Source organism: Convolutriloba macropyga, chromosome 10 (assembly GCF_964194025.1).
Source record: "Convolutriloba macropyga chromosome 10, txConMacr16.3, whole genome shotgun sequence".
Taxonomy (NCBI): Eukaryota; Metazoa; Xenacoelomorpha; order Acoela; family Convolutidae; genus Convolutriloba; species Convolutriloba macropyga.
The window spans coordinates 10471594-10486880 of record NC_134477.1 but is presented as its reverse complement, the minus strand read 5'-3'; the positions used below and the strand labels follow the sequence as shown (position 1 = coordinate 10486880).

At 33.3% G+C, this 15287-nt stretch overlaps 1 protein-coding gene across 7 annotated transcripts in view; it reads right to left on the bottom strand.

The window, feature by feature from the left end:
- Nucleotides 1-15287, bottom strand: part of LOC142348538 (small conductance calcium-activated potassium channel protein 2-like) — a 188032-nt gene that overhangs the window by 70633 nt on the left and 102112 nt on the right. For 4 of the 7 annotated variants that reach the window (XM_075399911.1, XM_075399912.1, XM_075399914.1 and 1 more), the window contains 2 exons: nucleotides 4743-4914; nucleotides 822-1053 (listed from right to left, as the gene is read on the bottom strand). In XM_075399911.1, coding sequence (XP_075256026.1) covers nucleotides 822-1053; nucleotides 4743-4914 — 404 coding nt within the window. Of the gene's footprint in view, nucleotides 1-821; nucleotides 1054-4742; nucleotides 4915-9464; nucleotides 9488-15287 lie in introns of those variants that run through there. The other 3 variants (XM_075399915.1, XM_075399917.1, XM_075399916.1) reach the window with 2 other exon arrangements.

Genomic DNA, 15287 nt, shown 5'->3' with positions numbered 1-15287 from the left:
TCCTCTTAAGGGGACCGGCACTTGCTATCAGCTGAACTCTTTTGGTTCTGATCAGAGCCATCAGACTCTAGATGGGTCTTTAATCAGAATGCTGTTTTTTTGTTGCTTCTTTGCAGAGCCAACATCTCTCAGTAGAAAAATACAAAAAATCGAAGACAAAAATACGCTCGAAATGGTTTCTGATCAGAACCAATTGCGCTCAAAATGTTCTCTGATCAGACTAATGTGCGCTTGAATCCGCCTCTGATTGGACCAATCCACATGGCAATGACCTCTAATCAGACAATAACCAACCGGAACTGACCTCTGATCACACTATTGTGCACTATAACCAATTCCCAAACCCTGTAATTTTGGTCTAGAAACACAACTTGTGAGTTGGTACGATCATAGAGGCCATTTCCATCTGACACCTCAACCTGTATACACGTATATATAAATATATATATATATATATATATATATATATTTATCTATATATATATATATATATATATATATAATATATATATATATATATATATATATATATATAATATATATATATATATATATAATATATTATATATATATATATATATATATGTGTGTGTGTGTATATATATATATATATATATATATATATATATATATATATTAATATATGATCTTTTCTTTGTTTTGCACTAAATGACGTGTCTGATATCAACTGTCCGCTTGCTTGAACTACTACATTGTTTGAAAAAATATCAGAACACGGGAAAGTCTGTCTGGTTGATGGTCTGAAACGGTCTAATTAGAGGTCATTTTGGTAGGGTACCTCAACCTGGGTCGCTGCCCACCTTGGGGTTATTCGGGTCCATAATCTTTGTGTAGAGACCAGACCCACAACTGACAGTTTTTGACTTGATCAAGGGCACATGATTGGGTGAGCTGCCGGTTGCAGTAGTTGCTCTCTGAGGGTGGTGGTGCCTCTGAGGGTGATTAGAAGAAACTCTGGGACTAAGACTGGATGGGTCCAGGAAATCAGAAGGTGCTCTTTTAACCGGTTTGGGACTGTTACTGGCTGACAAGCTGAAAACGTGCAATCAAATTACAAAGTGTACATCAAAAAAAGACGAAAAAAAAAATTCGCCGTTCTTGTTTGTCCTAATTTTAATCATTACAGCTCAGATGCCAAACTGAATTTATACACATCATTAGTTCAAGGTTACACACATATGTAATAGGCGTTTCCTTTCAAATTTTACAACATGTTTTTTATTGTGTATGAATCACACTTACATTTCGTTGGATTAACCGCTCTACTAAAAAAAAATCACTGCATCTGTACTATTATAATGATAAAAATGAGAACACTGAGAACCGGAAAAGATTATCATGTTTTTTGGGAAAAATTTTGCAGACAATTCTAACTGTTTTAATAAAATTTGTCCTGCTGCAATTGAGAAAAACTATCAAAAACGAAAGTTGTGTGGAGAGCCAAAATTCAAACTTATCAAGTAAAAAGAAAGGATAACTCAAAAAAATGTCAGCAACATAATGAAAAGAAATTATGAGCAGTGTACTAATATTAACAAACAGATAAGATTGTTGACAGTTTGTTGATAAAAATAAAATTTTTTCATCAAAATTATGATACTGCCCGAAACAATGCCAAAAACAAACGTCAAACGTTTCTTAGAAATACTTGATTTATTAAAGAAGAGAGCCCGCTTCAAAGCCTAACAGAAAAACGGAATATTGTAACCAATTGCGCTAAATCTTTTCTTTTACTTTGATTGCGGGAAAATGAAAGAAAATGAATTATAAAATCAGAAATTTTAAACTCGAAAAAACTCTATTTGGGATTTTCTGATATTTTGCTCAAGCAATCAAGTTTTAAATCAACAGGATAATTAAAACACATACATATCGTAGATGTTCGAACAAAGACAATGTGATTCTGATTCAGAAAAAGAAATCCTTCTGATGCCAATAATCATAGACCAATATCTTTAGTACCAACATTTGCTTAAGTTTTGGAAAAACTCAAAAATTTTAAGATGATCGGCTTTTTGAATCATACCAATAAGTTTTTCTACAGTTATTTTGGTTTCAGTGAAAAATTGGGCACAAAAAAGCTATAAAATTGCTGAAGCAAACTATCAGAAATAATCTCGGTGAGCCGGTAACAGAAACCCATGCTGTTTTTGTCGACCTAAAAATTTATCCGATACAGTTGAAGACAATTTGCAACTGAAAATATTACACAGAATTGGATTCCCTGATCCAAGTAACCACCTGTTGAGTTGTTGAGTTTTAAGTTGACTAATAGAGCAGAAAAAATGTAATACCACGAGCTGAGTCAATTTTTTTGCCCGCAAAGATAGGCGTACCAACAAGGTCATTATGTGGACAGCTTTATTTCTTTGTATGTGAATGACCTACCAATTGCAACAACGTTACAATATTGAATCGGTATGCTGTTACGGTATTCTTCTATGGACTAGAATTAGGTTAAAACAAATAAATATGGTTTGACTCAAATAAATCAACCTTGAAAATGGACAAAACATACTAAACCGGGTTCCAAAAACATAGGAAATGCACATCCTATTAAACTTGAAGGACACTCAATAATATGCATATTTTTTGTAACTATCTAGGTGTTATTAAGGCTGGCAAATTGAAATTCCAAGACCACATTCAATTTTCAATGGAACAAAAAGCAAAACACTTTCTGTTCGAATTTTAGTAAAACAAAAAAAAGTCCAGGAGACGTTAAATGTTTTATGCATAGGAGATTTGATTCTGTAATTAACCTCTGCTAATGGATCTCTGCAAAATAAACCAAATACAACTGTGATTTTTTGAAAATTATAGTAAAAAAAAATAAATTTTTTGAAAGGAATCGGCAGTTAGGTTTAGATAGAGAATTTATCAATAGAGCAGAGATTCAAGGAAAAGTGCAAAACGAGTGAAAGTTTTTCATAGAAGGACAAAACTGCATTAAGATCATTTCAAACAAACAAGAGTGCGAAACCTTTGCACATCATTTTTGCGATAATTCTTAAGGAACTCTGGACATGATCAAAAATTTTACTAAAATTAGACGTTAATTGATTCCAATTTTTATTGTTCGAAATGTTCAGTGGTGACTCTTACTAATTTTATAGTTTGATGAAAGCAAAAAAAGCTTTCTTTTTAAATACACCATTCGACGAGGCAGAACTGCTTTTTATTATTCTTACGGGACAGTGATTATAATTTAAAAGTAACTTTGTAAGTAAATTCTACATTATTGCTTGCCTGTTCTGGAGACAGTTTATTATTTTTCTTACTGGTAGCTTAAGGCTGTGGATAATGGCAAAAAATTTTCATAATCTTTTTTTCATGCTCAATCGAAGCACTGATATGGGGAACCAATTGATGGTATCTTGTAGGTTGCCGTATATTTGTTCCAGTTTTTGGAAAATTTAGAAAAGCCAATTCAAGAATTTATTTAATATTTTTGATTGTGTGCAATCGCGGAAATGTATTCTACAATAGCACATTAAAAAAATTGATGACCATTAGATTTGCTTTTACCAAGTGCCTTGATTTTTAAAAACTTTTTTTTTCAGTTTCTGATTTTGAATGATTTGCTATAGAGAAAATCTCGATTTATGCATATCAGTTAAGGATAATTTGCATTATTCGAGAATAAAAAACGGTAGTTTAAGATGTGGGTATTTTTAGTTAAAAAACAAAGTCTTCAAATCTATATCTCTAGCTGGCAATTATCTATTTGCTGAAAACTCATAAAGCATCTCATTTATGAAAAAATCTCTTCTCGTATCCTGCAGCGTTGATTAATCTTTTACGTTGCCATTTATAATTATTGACGTTATACCAACAAATAAAATTTTGTGTCTGAAAGTACCTTTTAAAACTTTGAGCCTTAACTTTTATTAACGAATTTTAACGAATCAAAACTTTATGCTATTAAGTTTGAAGTTATTTATTCTAATGTATATTCTGAAAACTGAAGGAAAATCTAATGGGCTTTCATTTAATTCAGAAGCATTTGTCATTTTAATGTCCGTTCTCAGTCAGCTTGTATCTATTATTTGGATTGTGAGTCGTTGAAATAATGAATTATAGGACCATTTTACTCGTTTTTTTTTCGTTAAGGGACACAAAAATCACGTACGGATGTTAAGTAATTCCAAAAGTAAAATCTACTGGCTGATTTAGGAGCTCAGATGGGAAAAGTGCGATCCATCGATGCTGGTGCCTCAGGCGGAAGGGTAAATCGGGTACTTTTATTCGTCGGTTTTTTTCCCTTCTTCATTCCTTTCTTTTGCATAATTGTCCATACTGATTAACCGATTAGGAAAATTAATGAGGACGAATTATTGAACTTGTAACCTCTAATTTGAAAACAAAAAAGACCTAGTTGGGAAGTCCTCTGTGTGCCAAAATCCTTGGCCTTTAAACATATAAATTTGTAACACTTTTTTAGGATCTATTCTGCCCCCCCCCCCCCCCCCCAATCTTAGGAGGCATATATCTTGTAAGCCCCTAGGCGCACGTGTGTGCTATTTTTTCATAGTAAAGCGCTACCAACATTCAGTTCAGAGGGGGTTACGAAACGGAATTGATCATTTCGGTTCTTTGCAACTCTAAATGAACTGTTTGTAAATACTTTTTGGTCTTCGAAATAAAAAATTGCAAAAATCTGAAGAAAAACAGTTTTCTAAAATTGAAGGAAAATTAGAAGAAACAAGCCGAATACTTACCCGACGGCACTTGCAGTTTTGTTGGGTGCATTTGGGGTGGTGGGTGTGATGAGATTTGGGTCGAGGGAGGAAGAGGCTGCAGGGTTGTCCATGGACGAGGCCTTTTCACCTACGCACAACTTTCCAGGGTGATTTTCAGTGGACAAAAGGTCACAACTGTCCTCTTTTTCGTCTGAAATTTAAAAAGACCGGTAAAATATTGTTCCTTTAAAATTTTCCTCCAAAACTCTCTACCATAGTCATATTATTGTTGTGTGAAATAAGGGTTTTCCATACTTTTTGGGTTAGGGAATGACATTAATATCGAGTAGAGAAGTTACAAGTATCGCGACATTTTGACCTTCGAGATTTGATTAAAGTTTGTGATCCAATAACGGTGTTCGGTACCACATTAAGTCATATATAGATGTATCTTAACAGGATTTGAATTGTGACAGATACTAAAAAATTTTCATATCTATTACATACTTGCCTTGCAAAGGCCCGCGTTGAGGAAAATCCTGATTTGCTACCATATAAGACACCTAGCAGCATTGCTCAATTAGGCCATTTATATATATATATATATATATATATATATATATATATATATATATATATATATATATAAACACAAAATGATCGAAAAATTAGCAATTCGAAAAAATACAAGCGGCTACCGGTACGAAAAATATAAATAAGTTGCATGTTGCGCCAGCTTAAAAGCCCTCATTTACCTAATCCGAACAGAAAAGACGCAAGAAAGTTCGTTATGTTTGGTTTTCCACATAAGAAATCACCGGTATGTTTGGTCTCTTGGATTCGGTTTATTCGATTTCTTCGAATCGGTACGTTCAGCATTAAACGTAAAATAAATGCCGGCATGTTCGGTTTCGAACGTACGAAATCGACGGTTTGCTTTGTCTCTTAGATTTGGTATGTACACTTTCGTAAATTCGGTATGTTTGGTTTCAAACGTAAGATATCATCGGTCCCTTTCATAAACAATAAGAGTGTTTTTGTTTATAATGGAGCCAAAGGTTATCGCATTTTTTGATCGCAGGAGTTCGAAAGGTACCATTTCGAGACAACTTCATAAGTAAAAATTTGTAGACTTTCTTTTTAAATAAATTATAAAACTAGTTATATAAACATGAAATTTCTGCTGTTTTTCAAGAAGTTAAAATTTGTTCAACATTGATGATGATTCTGTTCATAAAATCAGCGTCAGCTCGAAATGATATTATCATGAGATATAAAGTATTTAAAGTCATTATCTGATAATTTTCTGTAGTTTTAAACCAGCTATAGCGACGGTCTTTCAGGCTTAAAACCAATTCAGATTTATTTTTAAAGGTGTTTAATTCCATAGAATTAGGTTTGCTTCAATTTTTTTCCTGACTAAAACTGGGTGGAGTCTTTTTTAATTTTTTTCCGGTATATTTTTCACGGTGTCATTTCTGTTCAATTTATTTGAGCAATTAAAATGAAAATATAGCGCACTTCGATTCAAAAATTTGGAAAATGTATTTGGTTTCAAAGTGTGATACGGTGTGAGAAAATATATTTTTTTCATTCTTAATGCAGAAAATCTAATAATTTTTGCTTTATTTTTTCTTCTATAGGCGTAAAACTAATTTCATTGGACATGGAGGCCCGGTTATGTGCTTTCGCACATCATGTTCCGATCCCGCTCATCTACATTTTTCTTTTAGTTGTCAAAAAGATTAAAAAAGCTCTATCGTTCAACAACCCATTAGATGAATAAAAACAATGAGACTTAGCGGGCCGATGAGACCTGTAATTAATGTGACTACCAGAAGAGCAGCGATAAAAAATCAAATATTTACACATATTAATTTTGACCAAAATTCGTTGTCCAATTTTTTAAAACAACAAAAATTAATAAAGAATACTTGTACGTCAATTAGGAAAAAAACATGATCTTTTGCTCAATGCGACTTGATAACAAGTCGAGAAGAAAAGAGCAACAGGGCAAAGTTTGAAAGAACATCGCCATTCTTTTTGAAAAAAATAAGGTCAAACTGAACAGCAAAGTTATGAATCAACTGAAATCCTTGAGAAACTCGTTTAAAACTCTAAAGAAAGTGATTTAGAACTTTCATTATACACTATATGTCTTGCGACTACAAAAAGAACGAAAAAAAAGCAATAATATAAATTGCAAAATTCGCACGAAAACAGTGTCCCAGCCAATTAATTTTTAAATTGTTCACCAATGTTGTGATGCTGAGTTAGGAAAACGGAAATCTAATAATGAGAAATATGCAAGAATCACAAATATGTTATGAAAACTTGTGGAAAACCCAAGATTATGTAAACGCAAGATTAAATACAATCTGAAGAAAAAAAAGTGATTAAGGGCATTTTTTTTTCACTAGACAAGGAATGTAATTTGTTTACAGGGAAAATAAGCTACAAATTAACAGAAATGCTATTAGCAAAGCTCAAAAATCAGTTGTCTTTTTTAAAAAGAAATAATTTCAAATATCATAGCAAACACAAAACTTCAGCTAAAAGAAGTGACAGTTTGTCTTGCAACGTCATAGAAAATTAATTGTGCCTGTTATCAATGATACTAAGTCATTAGACAATAAAATAACTATATATTTTAGCAGAAACAAAAAAGAATCGAAAACAACTTTACGATACCAGGGTGTTGAAGCCATTAAAATTTTGAAAATTTAACCTCGACAAATTTGAATCTTCACTTTGGTCTCCATTGAACGTCATGAAGTCTTTTAGTAAAAAATTAATCTCTTAGTAAAAAAGAAAAAAGAAGAACCACATACATTGAAAAGTATCTAAAACTTACAAATTTTTTTTGAAACGAATTGACTCAGCCCTAAAGACAACAACTATATTGTTTAACGAACAGAAAAACTGTGGTTTTGTACAATCAAAAATTAACGAGGGCTCTGAATAATGAGAGTTAGTTACAAAAAGGATAAAAAATTGTGAAAAACGAAAAAAATTACGAAAACTAGATCAAAAAGGGAAAAGTTGAAGAATACTTCAAATGTTATGCAATTATTTATTTTGAAAGTCGTTACAACCACTAGCTTTATACCGATAATAGTCATTGAGTTCATGTAAATATCTATAGGTGGCAATTAAGATTTTTTAATTCAATATATTGCATAGGACAAGGGAAAATAACGACAAGAACTGCCAAATTCTACAAGTGAACGGAGAAGCTATAGAAGCAATACAAATGTTCAATTGCCCAATTTAAGCAATTTTGATTAAAGTTTTCAGTGATGTGACATTTAACCAAAAAGACAAAAAAGAACAAAAAAATTGTGCAATCGTTCACAAAAATCACAAAATTTTGTATGAAAACTTGTAGTACCAAAACCAAGAAGCAGTTATTTATGAAAAATGGCCACAGAGAACAGTTTGTGTCTTAAATGAAGGAAACTTGACCTGTATTTACAGAAAACAAGCTAAAAGTTGACAGAAGTGAGATTTTAAAAAAATTCAAAAAATGTTCAAATATCACTGAAACTTTCTAAAAACTTTTATGGTCAATTTCATAACAGACTTCAGATAACAAGCACGTTATAGATTCACATAGACCTTTTGACGGAGCCAATATCAAAAATTAGGGCAAAACACAATAATTCACATAAAAACTACTAAAACCCATAGGTTTTTTCTCAAAACAAACTATATGTACATTCGACTTCAACTCCACATAAATGGCAGCCTTCTCTAATTGAGCCGTAATTGAACATTTTGTCAGTATCTAATTTAAAAAAAAGAAGCAAAATAATTTGAAAAAATGCAGCAACCAAAAAATTTAATAGTTTCTGATTTTAAGAATCCATAATGAGATCAAACCTATCCCAATTTTGCTGCGTGCCCCAAGAAGCACTCAATTGATCCAAATGTTGGTGAAGTAGATCACTTGGTAAATTAATGATTTCGACAATTAAAAAAACATTGATTTTTTTGTATAACTTTTGAGTTAAATGTGCAGGAACGGCAAAAATTTATTTCTAAAAGACTTTTATAGCCTAATTTTATCAAAAATGTTAGCAAAAATAGGCAAAAAACCTCAATCAAACAATTCAGCAACGCTCTTCTGTCTTCAACGAAAACAATAACGCTCTATCATTAAATATTTTAACATGATTTTAATTATATTAGCAAAATTTAACCACATTTTATCGAAAATATCGAAAATTATGAATTAAAACTGTCGAACATTCACAAAACTTTAAAACTCGATAACTCTCTGTAAAAAGGAAATTTGAAAACTTCCTTTTAATTCCATATTCTAGCTGTCGGAACAATGACTGTGGAATATCATATGCTCATTATTTGCTCCACCTAAAAAACGTTCGTGTGTGTTAAACTAGGCCAGCTTTCTATTCGATTGTTCAATCAAACCTTGTCGATCCATATTCTTATAAGAGAGATATAAACACAATGTCATCAAAAAATTCGGTAAAAATTTAATGCAGTCTAGCGCAATATTTAAAAAATTCTTTTTTACGAGAAATTCCAGTTTTACATTTTCACACATTTTTATTTTTCGTTTAAGATGCGGTCAATGTTTAAATCGCTAGATAATTTGATTTTTTTTGGCTAACAATTGTCCATGCTAAAATTTATAGTTTCACGAGTTGTTTATTCACAAATTGTTTAATGTCATTCAAACTTTGAATAAAACTTTTCAATTAAAAATCTAAAATAAGCAATAAACTTAATACTCACAAATTAATCAAGAAAATTTCTCCGATAACCAGAAATGCTGTCTAAAACTCTCCCAATTCAGAACAATTAAAATACCTTTGGAGTTTGAAACGAATGCTTTTAAAACGGAAACTGCTTTCACATTTCCAATATACAAAAAGCCATTTTTGCTACAAAATAGACAAAAGCCTTTTAAAAACAATGCGATATATATCACATTAACGCTTTTTGACGCAAAAGAATGGTCATCTTGCTTTTCCCTCTTTTAAAAGGATGGAAAAACCGTCAATTATTCGGCACCATTTCCCAGCAGAAAGTCTCGTCAAGGAAAAGCCATTGGAAAAAGCACTTAAAGAAACATTGTCGTAATTACACACGCGGGGATATTGACTTGATGGAGATGGGGTGTATGGGGGAGGGGGTGGTTTTGTTGCAATTAAAAGAAGCTTAAAAAATTCCAAAAATGAAAAATGAATTTTTATGAGGGAAGCTTTAAATAAAATTATCTTTTCTGGTAATTACAGAAAAGATTCGAGAAATCTCACTGGAAACTTATTTCAAACTCCCTTTTTGGTTGAGTGCAATCAAACTGCGAAAAAATATATCACTGTTTAGCTCATTCCCTCTTTCGGGCGAGTCTAAATTAAAGACGAAATCTTCTCTTCTTTTCTCATCGAGCGAGTAAAGAAAGCATATAAAACAAATTTCGTTAGAAAATAAAAACAAGAACGGTCGGTAATACGCGTCCGCACATAATGTTTTGACCCTAATTATGCAAAAGTTTGGCTAAATTGTCTACCAAATGAAGAACAGATTGAAAACTTTCAAAAAATCTCGCATATTGATAAAATAAATAATTGGTGTACGAATGAAAAAAATCTTCCAACTCAAATCATATAGTACAAGAAATGATACCACACTATTGGACCGATGAGGCTTGCCATTAATAAGACTGCGAGACATTATAAACAAAAAATAAATTAAGAACAAACATTTACATCCAAAACAATGTCTAATTCTTTGAAAAAAATCAATATAATAACAAAGTCAAGATAGCGCCAAACAAAACCTAAAGTAAACAAACTAGTTTATATTTTATTGGAAGAACATGGGACCAGTCCTTGATGGGACTCGGTAACAAGTAGACAAAAAAGATCAAACGGTAAAGTTAATAATATACGTTTATGTCTTCTTGAAAAAAAGTAATTTCCAATAATGAAAACAAATTGATAAGAAATAAATTACATTTCTGTTCATTCATTATGTAATATAAGTAATTTGATACTGTCACTTCGATACCGGGATAATACTTGTCATTCTGCAAAATAAATCGTTCATCTACAAAAATGAACAAATGCAGACGAAAAAAAAATCTCTTAAAATTTGCAAGAAAAGGGAATCGAAACCATTAAAACCATAATCTAATCCGTTAATAATGTGATATGATCGATTATTTTTTCTATGGTCACCAATAATGAGTTATGTGACCTCTGAATAATGAGACTTGGTATCCAGAAAAAAAAGCTGCATTTGTGTTTTTCGAACGTTTGAAGTCTCTAAACTCTTTGTCAAAAAACCATTAATTGCCGATCTTTCAGATTATGTAGTTTTTCGGAATATATCATACGTTTACAAAAAAAATAAATAGACAGAAATCACAAATTAATAATTATATTGCGAAAAACCCTATCGGAGCCGCTAAAACAATAAGCAGTGCTCTACAAACCTTAGATACGTTCAATATGCCTTTCTGCAATACCAATGATTTGATATAGAGTTGTAGTTGATGACACAAGCAAAAAAGTAGACAAAACAGCAAAATAAAAAATAAAAGAAATCTTTATATTTCTGTTAAAACATTTGGTTCCAAAGTCATGAAAAATATTAGCTATCAACTGAAATCAACAGGTTATTTCTGTTATCCATATAACGTCACTAAGACTTAAAAATATCCAGAATATGTCAAACTACTACAGAAATCAAAAATTAATTTCACCTTTAGCGAAAAACAGCTATCGAGGCGGTTAATACAAAAAGTGAGGCACTAAAGTTTCATTTTTAAAATTTTGCCCTTCTTCAACAGCCATTATTGGATGTGCAACCTGTAATTATGGACACCAGGTAGCAGTTAGATTAAAAAGAACAGCAGAGTGCAAATTTAGAAAAAACGTATAGACATGTTTTTAAAACATTTGGTTTCATAATCACTTAAAAACTTTAGCTATCAATTGAAATGAGTACTTAGGTTCCTTTGTTCGTCCATAGGAAAATTCCAAGACCAACAATGCACCAAAATTTATCAAAAGACTACAGAAGAACGACAAAAACCGACATAAATCCATTGAATTCATCTAGAAGACGATGTCGAAGCAGTTAAAAGCATAATCTATTAGATGACAAACAAATGAGTTCAATTGTGCCTTCCTTTTAATTTCAAAAAGTGTGATATTTGATTGGCCAATAAAGTTACAAGAGAAAAAAGCACCTCAATTTTGAGAAATTGTCAAAACCTTTTTTAAAAAATATGAAAAGTCGTGGTATCGAACCAGAAAAACCATTACTTAAAACGTAAAGCTGCACAGATCATTAAACTTTGATTCATTAGAAACATGATGCGACTTTTATGGGCTCAATTTGAGCTACGAGTTGGCCATAAAAAGTGAAAAAATTCGCAAAGCTCAATAGTCCATTGCTTATTTTTACAACATGTGTTTTTAAAAACGCAAACGACCGGAAGTTTTCGACTAAAAAACTACTTAAGTTTCTTTGAAACCCTTTAGGAAGCCAATTGAAGCTGCCATTAGTACAGCTTGATTTGAATAATTGTTTTATGCAATTGGTCTAAGAAAAAGCAAAAATGCGAAAATGATTTCATAGAAAACTTCAACTGAATGCAATCCACATGTTTTTTTTGAATTTTAGGAAACAGCAATTAGACCAAAACTAGCCTTGCCATCAGTTGGAAACCTAACTTATTGCGGTGTAATGGAGTTCAGGGGCCTCATTAACCTTCAAATTAATTCAAATTTTTTCAGAATTTGGAAGCTTTCCCAGATCAGGCAAAAATTCCATCAAAAAAACCGTTTGGGATGTTTGAGGATTTGAAGAGAAAGTTATTAAGATTTTTAAGCAGGACTAGTGTACGAACACTTTAAATAAATCTAATCCTTCAACAGAATACACGCCCGTAAGTGCAAAAATTCGCCAACACTGAAATATACCAAATTATACGAAATCAAGTTCTACTTTATCAAATCTTGATTTTTCGTTTAGTCATTTTTACTGTGTTGCTTTTTGAATAATCGGTTAATTATTTATGTGTCTGCAAACATAAAGGCAGCGAAAAATTCACGGAGACAACATCAAATAGGAAAAGAAAATTCATACTATTTATAGGAAAGGCATTTTTATGCATAAAAGCTATACAGATATGGATGCCATATTTTAATATTTATTAGCCTTAGCATTTGCCCAATTTGTGCCCAATCTCTTTCTGGGCGGAACAAAACAACGATATTTGCAAAACCTTGCAAGAAGAATGGCTATTTTCGAAGAAAACCGCGCTATCAAAACGTTTTTTATCAACAAGACTTAGCAGCGATTATCATTAAAAACTCAAAACATATAAAATTCATCATGTTTGGACTGACCTTCAAGTCCTATTAATACACTATGGAACCAAAAAGCTACGTACACCTAAAGATTTTTAAAAAAGCAATAGAAACAACAAATAATATAACATTTTGAGTTCAAATTAGTTCTCTAATAACGCGTCATTACACCTTTAGCTTTTTTATTCAACACCTGTTGCGATAACAGCAGTTAAATAAACTGCCAGTGTAATAAATTTTAATGCCCGATCGACACGGGAAACCAACTACAGCATTAGACTACGAGTTTCTCACAATCTTTTCTCGCCACTGTTACTAAGAAAACAGTGGCGAGAAAGGAGTGTGAGAAACTCGTAGTCTAATGATAGAAACAGTGTGATAAACATGTAGTCTAAAAAACGTGTGTGGTGTATGTGGTGCGTGTAGTGTGTGTGGCGTGGGTGGCGTATGTGGGGTGTGTGTGTGGTGTGTGTGTGTGTGTTGTGTGTGTGTGGTGTTTGTGTGGTGTGTGTGGTGTGCGTGGTGTGTGTGAGTGTGGTGTGTCTGAGTGTGGTGTGTGTGTGTGTGGTGTGCTGGTGAGTGTGTTATCTGTGGTGTGTGTGTGTGTGTATGCGTGCGTGTGTGCGTGTAAGTGTGTAAATGGGTGTGTTTGTGGTGTGTGTGTGTGTGTGTGGTGTGTTTGTGTGTGCTGTGTGTGTGAGTGTGGTGTGTGTGTGGTGTGCTTGTGAGTGTGTGGTGTGATATCTGTGGTGTGTAAGTGTGTGTGTGTGCGTGTGCTCGTGTGTGTTTGAGTGTGTGTGTGTGTGCGTGCTTGTGTGTGTGTGCGTGCGTGTGTGTGTGTGAGTTTGTTTGTGTGTGTGTGTGGGTGCGTGCGTACGTGTGTGAGTGCGTGAGCGTGCGTGTGTGTCTCTCTGTGTGTGTTTGTGTGTGTGTGCAAGTGTGTGCGTGCGTGAACGTGCGCGTGTGTCTGTGTTTGTGTGTGTTTGTGTGTGTGTGTGTAAGGGTGTGTCTGTGTGCGTGTGTGTGTGTGTGCATGTGCGTGTGCGTGTACTTGGGTGCATACGTGCATGTGTACGTGTGTGCGTGCGTGAGTGCGCGTGTGTGTCTCTCTGTGTGTGTTTGTTTGTGTGTGCGTGTGTGTGTGTTTGTGTGTGTGTGCGTGTGCGTGTGTGTGTGTGTATGTGTGTGGGAGATGGTAGGGGGTGGGGTGCATGAGGGCAAAACGAATAACAGATCCAAAGAAAAATCACTTACCTTTGAAAGTGTAATTGTCCACAAAAATTAAAATGAGAAATCAATGAAACTTTGTTCAATTTTGAAATGATCGCAGCAGGTGTTGATTAAAAAAATTATCACACGGTTAATATCGCCCTCGAAGTTATCATAACACCTCGGCTTCGCCTCGGAGTTTGATAACTTCTCGGTGGCGATAACAACCGTGTGATAATATTCATTAACGTCTAGTAGACGGTTTGTATATTTTTCATACAGGTTTCTCACGACGTCTGCGTCAATTTCATTCCAAATTTCATACACTTTTTCTTCTAACTTTTCCCAAAAAACTGTCTGTTTTCGTAATCGCTGCTTCAAAATCGCCCGTAATTTTTCAATAGGATTCAGATCTGGACTGTATGCTGGCCATTCCAGTACCTCCCACTCGTCTTCTTGGAAGAAATTGCCGATAATCTTCGATTTATGCACAGGAGCATTATCTTGCTGAAAAATAAGGTCTAGGAAACGCATTTTTTCTTCGTAAGTTTTCATAATTTCCAAATAACCGACAGCGTTTAGCTTGTTTGGACACTTAACAAGCAATTTCCGTCCATCTGATCGTATTGCACCCCAAAACATAAGTGATCGTTTGTCCGAACTCAAACATTTTGTGTTTTTGTTCAAGAAATCTCTAACAATTCCGTCGCAGGAGATGCGCACCCTTGTTTCATCAGTAAAAACCACATTCTGCCAGAAAGAGAACGGCTTCTTGAGCATATTGATACACCATTTTGAACGAAAACACTTGCGTTTATTCTTCAAACTGACTTTTTTTGCAGCATTTCTCAAAAAAACGCCATATTTTTTGAGAATTCGTCTAACTTTACCTCTGGAAATTGTATCGTAGCAAGAAAAAGCGTTATGAGCCACACGAATTCACTCCAGTGAGGTTTTGTGATCTTTCAAAACATCGGCAACTAACTTTTTTTCTGATATTTTTTGACAATTTGGGGGGTCTTCC